The sequence below is a fragment of the Phalacrocorax aristotelis genome, chromosome 7, assembly GCF_949628215.1.
Source record: "Phalacrocorax aristotelis chromosome 7, bGulAri2.1, whole genome shotgun sequence".
Lineage (NCBI taxonomy): Eukaryota > Metazoa > Chordata > Aves > Suliformes > Phalacrocoracidae > Phalacrocorax > Phalacrocorax aristotelis.
This window is the reverse complement of record NC_134282.1, coordinates 40,118,478-40,132,371: the sequence shown is the minus strand read 5'-3', so window position 1 is coordinate 40,132,371 and position 13,894 is coordinate 40,118,478. Positions and strand designations below refer to the sequence as shown.

Here is a 13,894-nt window from a genome sequence, read left to right as displayed (position 1 = left end):
TTGGAGGAGATACTTGCCTGAAAATACCTTCACAGGCACAGTCCATACATTAGATGAGCTATAAATTATTTAAATTTATTGACTTTTAAAACCACATTAAACTGCTTATCACAACATCACTAAAATTGATTTTCTGTGTTTATATAAGAAAATGCTATTGCAGAGAGAGCAGGAAGTACATCTGCTACAAAACCTTGTTAAGTTATCAATTCTAATATAACATCTAACTTTTCAAAGGTTTCCTATAACAAAAAAAGGAAAACTGAACAAACCCCTCAAAATTGCTTATGCCTGTATCATCTTTGTTGATGCTGCATTAAAGGCAAATTTAATCTGCTGAAATATGGTGCTGCCTCTGTTATATTTAAATAATGTTATTAATCATATATTAAATGATTCACGACCTCAGTGAGTCTCAATGGCTGTCTACAAGGTATAAAATCCTTGACAGAAGAAACAGCTTTATCAACTGAAATTTTATTAAAAAAATATACTAATATTACACTGGTATCTACCGCATGAATTTCCCCTAATTAATCCAAGAAAGCAGTGCTAAAACCAGACCTTTTAAACAATTTTAGCACACACTTTCAGCACACCATAAACACCTTTTAACACTAATATTCTAGCAGGTAACCAACAAATTGGACTATAGTATGAGCAACCATTTATAACTACTTTATTACATCTTAATTTGCAATAGAAGATGGCAAAATAACCATGGAAGAAGGATAGTTTTAAAATAACATTGCTATGATAGCACTGCAACAATACTCATCTAATTAACAGTAAGAAAAATGATCAGGGTAAATCAAATGACAACACATTTTTTTGGGTCATGGACTTGAAATACTCTGAAGTATTCAATAATGAGTAGTAACATCAGTAAAAAAAAAAGCGCGACACCAAATGCTTAGCTTCGCTTCATTGCTTTAATGATTTCTATGCAAGAGCTTAAACAGATATGGTAGAAATCATAATTTGTCTAAAAACAGTGACTCCTGAAACAGCAGAACAATTTAGACCCAAGTAAATCAGATATTTTATATCCAGGGACAAAACATACTGTTATTCTTGTCTGAATAAATATAAGTGTTGCCACCAAATAAATGGGTATGAATTGGATCCAGCACCTGTAGACTGCTTTAAATACATTATGAACATTATTTTACATCATCAAATTCTGACAGATTTCCGTGCTCATGTTTTAAAGCTTATGAAACAGACTCAAACTGGCTAGTTTATGCTGTTTTGGAAGTGAACAGCATTTATAATATTTTGTGATACCACACCTTTGTTAATATGGTTCACCTTGGATTCCTGACATATATTCTCAACCTTATTTCTGTTTAGGAGTAGAGTTTAGAAAGTAGGTCCTTTTACCTTGAAATTTGCCAAATTTCATAAGTGGATATTAAATCGTAAAAGACCTTGTGATATTCCCAACACTTTTATGGTATAAGAAATCTGAAATCCCATTGTTCTCTAACAGCAACAAAGGCAATGTACATCTGTGGAGCTACAGTGCTTCTGGAAAAAACATTACGAAAATAAAAAACACAAGATTGTGACCATTTCCAGTAAGTACAGCCTGCTGGTCCACAATTTAGAGCCATTTTGAAATCTCTCTAGAAACTCCTCAAACTTTCTTTATTCTAAATAAACTTCTTGCTAAAAACAATGAAGAAATGCCCCTTAATTGTAAATCCTATTAAAAACAATATGCCCCCAAAATGTAGCAACTGAGCACAAAATTTCAGCTTGATTGCGATACTCAATAGATTGGCCATAAAAACAGAAAGACACAGAATAAAAGCCAGATAAGTAAGAATGTTAGACACCTTGAAGTCCAAATTCAGGCTGATCTCAAACATAATTGATACATGAGGAGTCACCTAGGACTAATGGAAGAGATTTGGAGTCAGTGAAGCAAGTAGACTCTAAAATGCACAGACCAAGCACAGACAGGAGTATTTCCGTTTCTGAAGCTCAGTCTCATTGCTTCCTGGCTCTAGCATAATAAAATTATGTATATTTGCACACACACAGAGCTCAAATCATGAGCAACTGTCTTCCCAGTGATCTATCATGTTTTCTTACAACCAGAGAGTTACTCCCACAACTTCTCTGGGTAAGCAGTACTGAATCTCAGCTGGAATCTTTTGCCCAACATCCCTTTTTTGCCCACTCCTAACCAAAAGTAACTGTTGCTTCACGAATTTCTAGAAAACAACTTTGTTATTTAAGTGGCTCAAGGTAACTTCCAGCCACTCAATTGAACCACACCCAGCATTATAAATATAAATTGATTTTACAACCGAAAGAACGGAAAGTTGGGTTATTTTGCTTGTTGGGGTTCTTAAAAACCCCAGCTTGTAGCAGAAATCCCCCATTTTGAAAAATGCAAGTCTAAGTAAAGCCAATGATTCATAAGGCACAATTCTCTCCCAAATACCTGATTATATGAGTATTTACTGGGAACATGCAAACGCATCGCTGGAGAGAAAAAGCTGTCTCTGCACTATGGTGTTTTACAGTGGTAATGACTGAATGGGAAGGGAAAGATGGTGTCATTCATGTTACTTGCCACTGTCTCCAGTTTCTCACCTGTAAAACGGGGTTAGCAATGAAAACAGCTACATAATAACTATTATCATGAGTAGCAAAGTGTTATCACACACAAAGCTGAGTTACAGATATTTAACAGAATAACAGAAACATATTTACTTTCTTGTCAGAAAGACTTTCAAAGCAAAGGTAATATAGGATTTGCTAATCCAGCAAGGCTGCCCTGCAACTACATGTCTTTTAAGAGCCCATAATGCAGTGACACTCAACATCCTAGAAATAACAAAAAAAGAAACAGGTTAAGGTACATATGAATGAAACCTTAATTCTTTGACCATAAGCTAAAATGGTTATACCATGCATATTCATGCCCTGTCCTTGCAGACATGGTCCAATATGTTGCATTATTCATGTAACTTGGTAGTTGTTGGGACCATCAGGGATATTTAATATCAAGTCAGGCAGGTTTAGTTGCATGGTTTAGTACTGCCTTGTGTTTTGAGTTTTCCAGGAGTAACTTTCACGAGATCCTCACACAAATGGAAACAAGATGCCACAATGCCAACTGTGTCTATGTGAACTATTAACACAAAGCTGGCAAATCTGAATGTAGCTTATAAGTGTTTTAACGGCAAGTCTGAAACTTAAAAAAAATTTCTGTAGCAAAACTGTAAAAGAACTGAATGAAAATATGCCAAATGAATATTCAAGAGAGGTATAATCCACATAACTTCAAATCAAAGTGTCAATCTAGTGTAATTTCTGTGGAATTCTTAGAAAACATTTCTGAAAGCCACAAAAATCTGCAATCATATTCCAGTCTTCTTGTTGCCAGAAACCTGAATTAAATTGAAATATAACAGATTCATCTTCCTCTGAAATGCAACAGCATGTTCAAATGAAAACACAAACCCACTATGCTTTTCTGAATGCTGCTGTGCCAAAACAGAAATAAGTCCTGCAAGAAAAACCTGTAGTAGGTAACTGATGCTTGAAGTTGAACAGCAGCATTCAAGATGGACTATAGCTTCTGTCAGAAGAAAAAAAAGCAGCAAAAAGAACAAGACTTGAGTACTGAGTAAGCGTGCAGATGCTCAATCACAAAATATGCATAAGAGACAATGGATGACAGGATCCTTGATATTATTATTAGCAATACCACAGTGGTTGCAGAAGCTCACTATCACCAAAACTGTTACTGTTTGAGTACTAGAAGTGAAGAGGACAAAAACATCGGTAAAAATGGATTAATCTCAGAGAATTTGATTATGCAGAAAAAGAAAGTGCTGCAAATCAAGAACAGCTTGCATTCATCAGAAATTATCTCTTATAACTAGGAGGTTATAGCAGTGACTGATCTCAGAGTAAGATTAGCTCTGCCTATTAGGTTGCTTAGAAGCTAGTAAATTAGAGATTCAACCAAGACACATATCCACTGTAAGCAGGATGTTGAGTTTGGAGGAACACTAGATGTTCATCATGACAAAAGGAAAGCTCATCATATATCCAGACAATCTGTTGATGGATAAACTTGCCTTAGATAATCTAGAACTAAAGATGAAGTCAGAAGCAATGAAATCAAAAGCAGCAGGTGTCTCAGCAGCTTGAGTAGAGCATCCTTGAAGATGAGATACGATACCAAAAGAACAAGGTTTGAATGAACTGTGGCTGCTCCACCCTCAGAATCAAGGCTCAGTAAACATATCTGCTTCCATCACATCCTTTCCTCCTACAGTATTTAGGAGCAAAAAGAAGCTTAGCTACCAGAGCAAAGCAGCTAATATATTCCTTTTGCCAAGATTCAGTTTATGCAGTTACATGCAACAGAAGTCATTCAAAGCATATTTTGCCACTATATACTGTCAAGTCATTGGTAGACAAAAATGCAACTTACTTGAATGTTAAATAAATCAGGACTTTTACGTTTTAGTCAACACCCAAAGAGAATGACAAAGCCCTTTAGTTTCAGAAGCTAGGATCAAGTTCAGAACAAAATGGGCTTTGATGTCAACATATATACGTCATCATTTACACACTAGTCTAGCTTAGGATGACATCAATAGACTTGAGCAGCAAAGAAACACTGCAAATGAGCAGAGAAACACTGCATCACATAAGTGAAACTCCTGGTAAGGCTCTCTTCAAAGGAGTATAGCCCCAAAAAGCTGCAAGTCAATGCTGCAAAGCAGAGAACATTATCACAGGAGGGCCTTTGCCAGACTACAATACTGGGAGAAAAGACCAGACCTGCTGCCTAGAAGATGCAAGAAGAGAATACCACAGCTTCCATGTATGAAGAAAAAAGGTCTGGTCAGATCCTTGTTTGCTTACATACCAAAATAATCCCAAGCTGGACTGGGTTCAATTTTCTGGTCCACAATGATGTATCAGTGAGCCAAGGCAGTATAGGATACCTGCTCACTTTCAACTCCCCTGCAACAAAAATGTCTGCTGTCAGTTCATTTAAAAATATGTTAACTGTTGCGCAAAGCAGAGAGTTGAGCATTAGAAGAGTACTGGCATGGTTATTAAGCCTTACTTCCTCAGCACAAGGTGGATCACTAAACAAACATGGCAAATTTATGTAGAGTAACAATTTAAAAAGCAATTCCTCCTGGAACATCTCCAGTCAGCTTATCTGTATTACTAATGGCAGCATTCTGGTCCAAAGATAGCCTCATCAACACTACACAGAGCTCATAGAACATGTCTGGTCATTAGCAATAAAGAGGAGTTTTACAACACATACAGACAGTCTGATATGTAATAAAAGATACCATCTGAGAGATGCAAGAGAAGATCCAAAAGTGTTCAAGATCGTAACTGTGAGTCATTGTTTCTGATGAAGTAATTCTGAAGAGCCCCATAAACAAGTCATACCTCACTGAATTATAGGTCAAAGAATGGGAAGAAACTTTCACAGATCATTGAGAAACTACACAGCAGAAGTTATGAATATTGTCTGCAAATTCCTCTTCTTCCAAAGCAAACCACAAAGTACCATGAAGAACCATCCCACAAAACGATGAACATTTTTGTGTGTACTCTGCTGCAAATAATGAACTAAAAAAATCTGCTACACAGGTATATTCATGCTCTTAGACTTAGCAATGATATATTCTTGTCCAAAGTATTAGAGAATTAATATACAGAACTGGTTAAGATTTACTGAAATTAACAAAGTCTATGAGCATGACAGTTTCAAAAAGCACCGTCACAGATTATATCACCTCACCAATAACTATTCTTATGCCAACATCAGAGCTCTCAAAAATAGCTATCTGCATCTGTCCTAATCCAACATCTTGCAGAAGCAAACCTGCACATATTGACTCTATTACAAATCTTCTCACAGCTTACCCATCTGAGTAATACATACTTCGTATATCCAACTTCGTATATCCAACATTCTTAAATATTTTCATACGACATCTCTGTAATATATTCAGGACAGCAAGATCCTTGTGCAGTACTGACAACAGCCTGCCACAACTGTACCTCTTTGTCCACCATTCAATACATCTATAACCTTCCTTAGATATAGTTCAGCAAGTATCAATTCCCAACACCTAATACCAGCTCCAAGTAGAAAAGCTAAGAATGTGTCACAACTCAACAATTTTTTCCATTGTTTGAATTTCGCTGAAATGTAAACTGTGAAAGGACAAAAGCTACCCTGGATTAATGATGGGAATATAGCTCACCCTCCTAGAAGACTCTTTCCAGTGTTTTGTCTAAAATCAGAAATTTCATTTTTCAAATAGTTTTTTGGAATGCTTTCCCAAATTAACTTCCTTTTCCTGTTCATTCCTGCCAGGATATCTTCAATCCTTTTTAATAATGTCTATTAGTCATCCCATCAGACCACCAGTTTTATTAAACTGCATCACATGCTAAACAGTTACTAGTCGAGGTTTGAAGTTTATAGCATGTATTTTGCTCTACTATTACTCATAGCCAAAGATAAGTATTTCCACGGTTGGATCAGATGACATTATTCTATACCCTTACTGGGCACTTTATGGACACTAAGAAACAGAATACTGAATAGTTATGAAATAACCTACTGGAGATATTTCCAGCGCTCAGTGAAGGCTGATTTATGTTTAGAGGCCTAAGAACTTCTCACTCTGTTGGAAGAGTTCTCATCATGCATGAAAATATATAACCCCTTCTGGAATCCTGCTATAGGCTATATAGACTCAATGACACATTGTTATTAAATCACGGTTAAACTCTTCTGTCTTTTAAAATATTTTTCTTTGCAGTCTGACATTTCTGTTTTTGTGTTCTGAAATGGTTTAGAGAGAACTCAAATGTTTGATTCAACTGGCACACCTCTGAACCTTCAATTAAGGCATAGGTAGGCTCACAAGCTACCTCATAAAGCCCCAGGTTCTGTTCCAGGATAATCGGGGATGGCTTGGCACATCTGATTCTTCTAAGGTTAAAAAACAGCCCAAGCAAACCCTGCAATACAATCTCCACAATACTGCAGGTTCTTTTTCAAATCCTTAAAACAATTGAAAGCCAAAATCCTCACATTTTCTGTGAAAGTCAGAATTAAAAGGTTAATACAAAAAAGTATATCTTTGTCACATAAATAAAATAATTTTCAAAATAATTTGTAAATTTTTATCAAAGATTAAGACTGAATTTGTCCTAATTCAATAAAGGTTAACTTTAAAAAAATAATATTAATATTACATAAAGAACATGAACCACTCATTTAATAAAGCTAGTATTAAAATCAAGTTAAAGTAACAGTCTCACTATGCCTACACTTAGAAGTCAGGTTTGAGAAGTTCTAATACCGCAAGAATTTGTGTCTCTTTGGCCAAACTGAACAAAAGCCTGCGTTTGATTTTTGGCTGCAGTAGCTAATCATTTTTTCCTCCCCATTCTTGAACTGTGGATGTGGTAAGAGCAAAAAGCACTAGTAAAGTAAGAGTCTACGTTCATCCATACATTTCAAATTCTATGAAATTAAAAAGAAACCCAAATTCCAAGTGCAAATTTTGGCCATCTGTTGCTGAAGTAGTAGAAATAAACATTGAGCAGTAAAACAAAACTTACTCAGATACTTGTTCAGCAGTTGGGATATCTACAGAAACTGAAAATAAAAATAAAGGTTTTAAAATATTTTAATTAAAACATGGAAATACAGAAGCACTCACTTTCAAATCCAAGTACACAGAAATAATGATGATACAACTGAAAAAAGGACTGCAATGACACAGACACATCCACAGGTAAATATATATATCTGAATAATATATTAAAAAGGCACTGTATGTACTCACCTTTCTCTATAATAACTTGACAAGTATGAGTGTGGCTTTCACTCAGATGTGTGGCCATGTTATCTAAGCCAGAAACATCAGTCAGGAAATCACAGTTAAGACATACTACAGTCACACCTCTAGAGAAGACAAAGTAAAAAAGTATCAATACAACATGGTTGTGAAAACAACATTCTTAACTTACAGCAACTGGACACACTATAAAAAAAACCACAAGTAAAATTTCCACAAACTTTAGATGAGATGCCTCACAAAACCATACTTTTTATACTGCAATGGCACCTGGAAATCCCAGTCAATGACCCGGGCATCTCCATATTGGATGTAGTATAAAGAGTAGTATTTTTCTGTAGTACTAAGTAAAGTACTTTTGAAAGTACTTTAGAACAAGATTTATTTGTGAAGTATGTGTTTCTCAGTTTTGATTGGTTGGTTTTTTGTTTCCCTCTCCATACCCCATTTCATAGAAATTACAGAATCATTAAGGTTGGAAAAGACCTCTAGGATCATCATGTCCAACCATCAACCCAACACCACCATGCCTCCTAAACCATGTCCCCATGTGCCGTGTCTACATGTTTTTTGAACACCTCCAGGGACGGTGACTCCACCACCCCTCTGGGCAGCCTATTCTAATGACTGACCACTCCTTCAGTAATGCTTTTTTTCCTAATACCCAATCTAAACCTCCCCTGACACAACCTGAGGCCATTTCCTCTCATTCTATCACTAATAACTTGGGAGAAGAGACCAACACCCACCTCACTGCAAACTCCTTTCAGGTAGTTGTAAAGAGTGATAAGGTCTCCCCTCAGCCTCCTCTTCTCCAGACCGAACAACCCCAGCTCCCTCAGCTGCTCCTCATAAGACCTGCTCTCCAGACCCTTCCCCAGCTTCGCTGCCCTTCTCTGGACAAGCTCCAGCACTTCATGTCCTTCGTGTACTAAGGGGCCCAAAACTGAACCCAGCATTCAAGGTGCGGCCTCACCAGCACTGAACACAGGGAGACAATCACTTCCCTACTCCTGCTGGCCATACAGTTTTGCATATTATGAATAATTAGAAAACAAAGAAATAGAAACATTTTTTAGAACCAGTCAGCGTTAAGGAAGAAGTTACTAAACGTGGACAAATAACAAGTATTTGTCACCAAACAGAACACTGCTAGTTATAGAGCTAATGTTTTTATTTCCCCGCTCTTTCCAAATTGTGGAAGCCTAGAAATTCAAGAGGCTCTAACCTCATTTAACTAATCACTTCATTACTGCAAAGTAAAAATATAACAATATGTAACTGAAAATGGACTTGACGATCCTAGAGGTCTTTTCCAACCTTAATGTTTCTATGATTAAGCTGAATTACCGTAGTTCTTCTGAATGCTTCTTATAGATCCAAAATCTTTTACTTGGACGAGCACTGTGAAAACTAAACATAAGAAAACATTACCACTTAAGACTGGTTTTCTTACTCCACATATACCTTATGTTGTACATGGTACTGCAATTTGCTTACAACAAAGCATGAAAACAGAAGGCTCAATTACTGACCTGCATTATTCTCAAACATTAAACTGCTGAAAGCTTACAGGCTTATGAATCTCAGCTCTAGTTTAGAACACTGCCTCTCTTGTAAATAATGAGTTTGGGAGGGGCAAGCCTTAACCTTGTCAGCACAGTCCTGCGAGAACATAGTTATATTGCTTCCATCAGCAGTTTAGCTCTTGAAGCACCATGGCTATAACTATACAGTCCTCCACAAAAGATGTGAAGCTTTGCTGAACTCAGACTTCCTAAAGAGATGGCTTTGAATGAGACAAATCACGTTTTCAGACAACCTATAAGTTATCTCATATACAGGTTAAGTATGTGCCAACACTGTACTCCCAATATGAAACAAAAAGCGAGCAGCTGAGCACAGAGGTTGCTACTGCAGAAACAGCCTCCCTCTAACAGACTTCCTCCTCACCATCCCTTGTTCCTTGCACTCACCAAAAAAGATGACAGGTGCTGCAAGGAGTCAAAGTAGGGGGAGCATTAGTGCAAGGACAAAGGACAGAAGACTGGCTATTTTACTGCATGATTGAATTTGACAACACCCAGAACATGGGCAACAGTAGGAACAGTTTATCTTAGATTCCCCTTTTCCCTTCTGGAGTAAACTTTCTCTTGTACAATCAGAATTATGTATGTTAATTTTAATTTTTCTTAAAGTATGCAACAAACAGGTTTTATGTATAAAAGCATGTAAACTATTTGAGCCTAGAACTTACATGAGCATTGAGATTACTATGAATAGGTCAACTTACAAAATATATACAAAAAATTTTAAAGACTTGGGTCATAAATTCAGGAATTCTAGCATTTGAAAATGCCAAGGCATATTATACATACATTTATTTAAGAAGACAACTGTGTTGTGTATTTTTCCGCAATACATTTGGCTTGCTCAGGGCATGGGGTTAACACTTAAGTTTTCAAAATTTTGTTTTACCATCACTGCTACGTGATCTGCATCTAGTTTTCAGAGCAACAGTATTACACTAATGCATCTGTTTTCTTAACAGGCGTTTTTTTACAGCTGTCATCCCAAATACCCTACACTGCCTCACAATCAGTGGTAAACCTCCTGCAAAAGGAGATGTTTTTCTTATACTACTTGTGGTCATCTGTAAAAATAAGTATCCACTTGAGTATGCTATTTGAGACATCCTTTACATGGTATTCTGAGCACAGATCTCATAGCAATAGCTTTGGCTGTATGCATTCAGAACATGTAAAATCAGATGAGGCATTCAATCTGAAATCCAGAGAACACACAACAATTAGTCATTATTTGTTAAGCCTGGCTGAAATGATTATGGAAGATCCTAAGAAACACTGAAGCAAAGATAGAGCACTGCCTGAACCACTGTACTTTTGAGACAAAACAAGAACGCAGGGTTTAGGCCCTCATAACAAAACGAAGTAAAAATCCAACCATACATATTTCCCTGCCTGTCCTATGACCCAGTTCAAAATTCAGCTAATAGAAACACTTAACACACCTTATATGAATTTAGTAAGTATTTAATAACTCAATAAAAATTTTGCAGAGTTCTTACCTCATCATGTGATTCACATAGGCTTTGCTACAGCTAGTGTTGTATCTGCATAAGCTGCAGTGGACATAAGCAGGAAAATGGCTTGCAAAATCTTTTATTTCCGAGTAACACTCAATGCACTTGTGAGCTCCCAAACGACACCTAACAGTAATATAGAAAAGGTAACTATTAACATCAACACTAAGACAAGATAACTATTTCAAACTTTTTGCTTTATGTCAGTACCAAGATTGCTTACATTAGGGAAAAGAGAAACTTAAAGACCTATCCCATAAATACTTAGAGGTTGTGTTAGCAAACATGAAGAAAACTTTGTTTTGTCTTCAATGATATTGTCATTATGACCTTAATAAAGAAGTGAAAGTTAATGTAAGCATCTGCTACTGACCATTCCTGGAAACAAGATAGTGCAGTAGATGAGAACCTCCAACTTTAGCTGCTGCTACCACCTCTAAGTACTTCAGAAGGATTTCAAAGAAATTCTTCATCCACCATGATGCTCTGAAAAAAACCTTTGGTTTTCCTGTCACCCTAGACGTTCCCCAAAAGCTCTGTAATATCTACAAAGCAAGAATGTAATCTTGCTCTTCCACAGTCTTGCTGCCTGTCTTTGGATGTCTCAGAGAGCTACACACTGTGAGTGTTAGCACCTTATTGGAAGGGAGACATCTACAATCTTTGACGAAGAAAATTGCTAACTCGGCCAATAAAAATATATCCTAGTCCATAAACACACCCATTAAATTATTAATAGGAGGACAGCAAACCCCAGTAAATTGTAAATAAGGACAGCATTCTCCCAACAGCTTGCCTTTGTTTTTAAGGTATCGCCTGGGACAGGCAAGACTTAAAAGGTTAAGTAATGGGTTCAAATAAAACCTTTAAAAAAACTGAGGGAGGAAAATACTTTTCCCTCCATCAGAAAACTTGCAAAACACACCCAGGCACATGTATTCCCCTCCACAAGTCACTTTTAAACACAAATCTCTGTAGCGAGTCAGTATTTCAAGAATCTGCAGCTCTGTGCAGAGAAAAGCTCTAAATTTAGAACAGAAAAGTTTCCAGAACATCTGTTCTTCCATCATAAAGTAGTCTACTACCAACGAAATGAGTGAATGAAGATTCAGAATTATTATCACAGTACCAGCATGTGAAAAGTTTATGCGGTTGTTTTATACGCAAAACTGAAGTGTCAAATCTTCTGCATTGCAGTATTAGAAGTTATTGAAAGATAATTAAATGATCAGTTATTTATATTCAAACTACACCTTTGTATACTCTATATTCAAAGTATACCTTGAATAAAAGATATTTTTAATGTTAATATTTTACCTTAGATTATGCAATGCTGTATTTGTAACTTTTTTTTTTTTGCTGTTGGTCCATGCATTTTGCTTCTTTGATGTAGTTGGTTTTGATTTTCCTTTTGATTTATTTCTATTAGATTTGTTATGATTTTTAGTGGTTGTATTTTTAGCTTTAGGTGATAACTGAAATGTGGAAGTACTTGTACTAACAGAAGATGTAGCGGATGATCCTGATTGAAGAGATCCAACAGATGCTCGAATAGTCACCTACAAATATGAAATTGAAGATGTTTCTATTCAGATTTAAGCTTTTAAACTTCCTATTTCTATTTGTCTCAAAGTTTAAGCCACTTCAGGACAAGAATCATAGCATAAGAAACACCCCTCAGTAAAGACTCCTCTGAAAAATATTAAATACTGTTGACTAGAGTAAATCTAACCGCAGTAGTCTACTGGATACTTAAAAAGCTCCTTTTGGTAGAAATAGTTAGCCATGACAAAACACACTGCTTTCTTTTCAAACCCGCAACTGGCTACACTCTGCTTTCTTAAAACAACAAAAAAAAAGTAGTTGTGGAAAAGAAACAAAGGTCAGGCCAATTAGCCTTACTAAGAATAATATCAAACAATCCCATCAGTACCTGGATTTAACAAAAGTTCTGCGTCTCATGATTAGCCCATCTACCTCCTTCAGATATTTTTACTCCTCATTCTGGATGCCCACAGACTAATTCTGGTTTCTGACCTCTCATCTGGTATTATCACACTCCCCTGTCTTGCCCTTAAGTTTGGTTCTCCAGTTTTCACTTGCAGCATGACTCCTAATTATGAGTATGTACAATAAGTCTTGTTTAGAAGCATCTTGTCTTCTAAACCTGGTTCAAGCTCTTCAGACTCATCATCTACATCCTGTCAAGGTCTACTAACACCAAAGTTTTAACATAATCTAAGCTTTTGTTAGATCGTGAAGACCCTGAAATCTCCAGAAAATTGAGGTATTGTCAGAGAATAATGAACATTACATTCTGCCAAGTGACACAACATCATCGTCAGTCATTTCCCCTTCCTGATTCTACAGCAAATGAACTGTGAAGAGCTGATGAAAATGTTAATTTTCTTCCTTTCAACTTCATTTAAAAATTTTAGGAAAAAGTCCTGAAATCTATAGGAAAATCCTTGTCTAAGCAGTTCCTTCTGGAGAAATGGAAGAATGATTTAAAGATAGCCTGAGTGTTCTGAAGGGACCCAAGTTTACTTCATAAAACACTTAGCAGAAAATTGTGGGTTGTGTCGTGTCCTCCTCCCTCTTCAAATGCTGGAGCTAAAAAGGCATGGTTAACTCAGTTTTAAGCACATACTGTCTATGGAGAAGGAGGTCTTGCACCACCTTCCACAGGTTGATAATATTTCACAAGAAGTGATGCAGCTCCCTTAAACCAACATTCAGACTATCCTCTTTTCTCCTAGTACAAGAAAGGATAAATGGGAGGGGGCAAATTAACCAACAGCTCAGGAAAGAGCAGCGACTGGACAACTGGCATATACATGAATGGAAGAATGGCACAGAGAGCAACACCTCAGACCCTTGGGAAGAAACCATAAACTATGTCTGGCAG

At 36.6% G+C, this 13,894-nt stretch overlaps 1 protein-coding gene across 17 annotated transcripts in view; it reads right to left on the bottom strand.

The window, feature by feature from the left end:
* The window catches only part of ZNF280D (zinc finger protein 280D), a 51,911-nt gene that overhangs the window by 10,081 nt on the left and 27,936 nt on the right, over positions 1 to 13,894 (bottom strand). For 16 of the 17 annotated variants that reach the window (XM_075100274.1, XM_075100262.1, XM_075100267.1 and 13 more), the window contains 5 exons: positions 12,304 to 12,545; positions 10,972 to 11,112; positions 9,234 to 9,296; positions 7,872 to 7,990; positions 7,645 to 7,681 (listed from right to left, as the gene is read on the bottom strand). In XM_075100274.1, the coding sequence (XP_074956375.1) occupies positions 7,645 to 7,681; positions 7,872 to 7,990; positions 9,234 to 9,296; positions 10,972 to 11,112; positions 12,304 to 12,545 (602 nt within the window). Of the gene's footprint in view, positions 1 to 4,903; positions 5,002 to 7,644; positions 7,682 to 7,871; positions 7,991 to 9,233; positions 9,297 to 10,971; positions 11,113 to 12,303; positions 12,546 to 13,894 lie in introns of all 17 variants that reach the window. The other variant, XR_012661682.1, reaches the window with a different exon arrangement.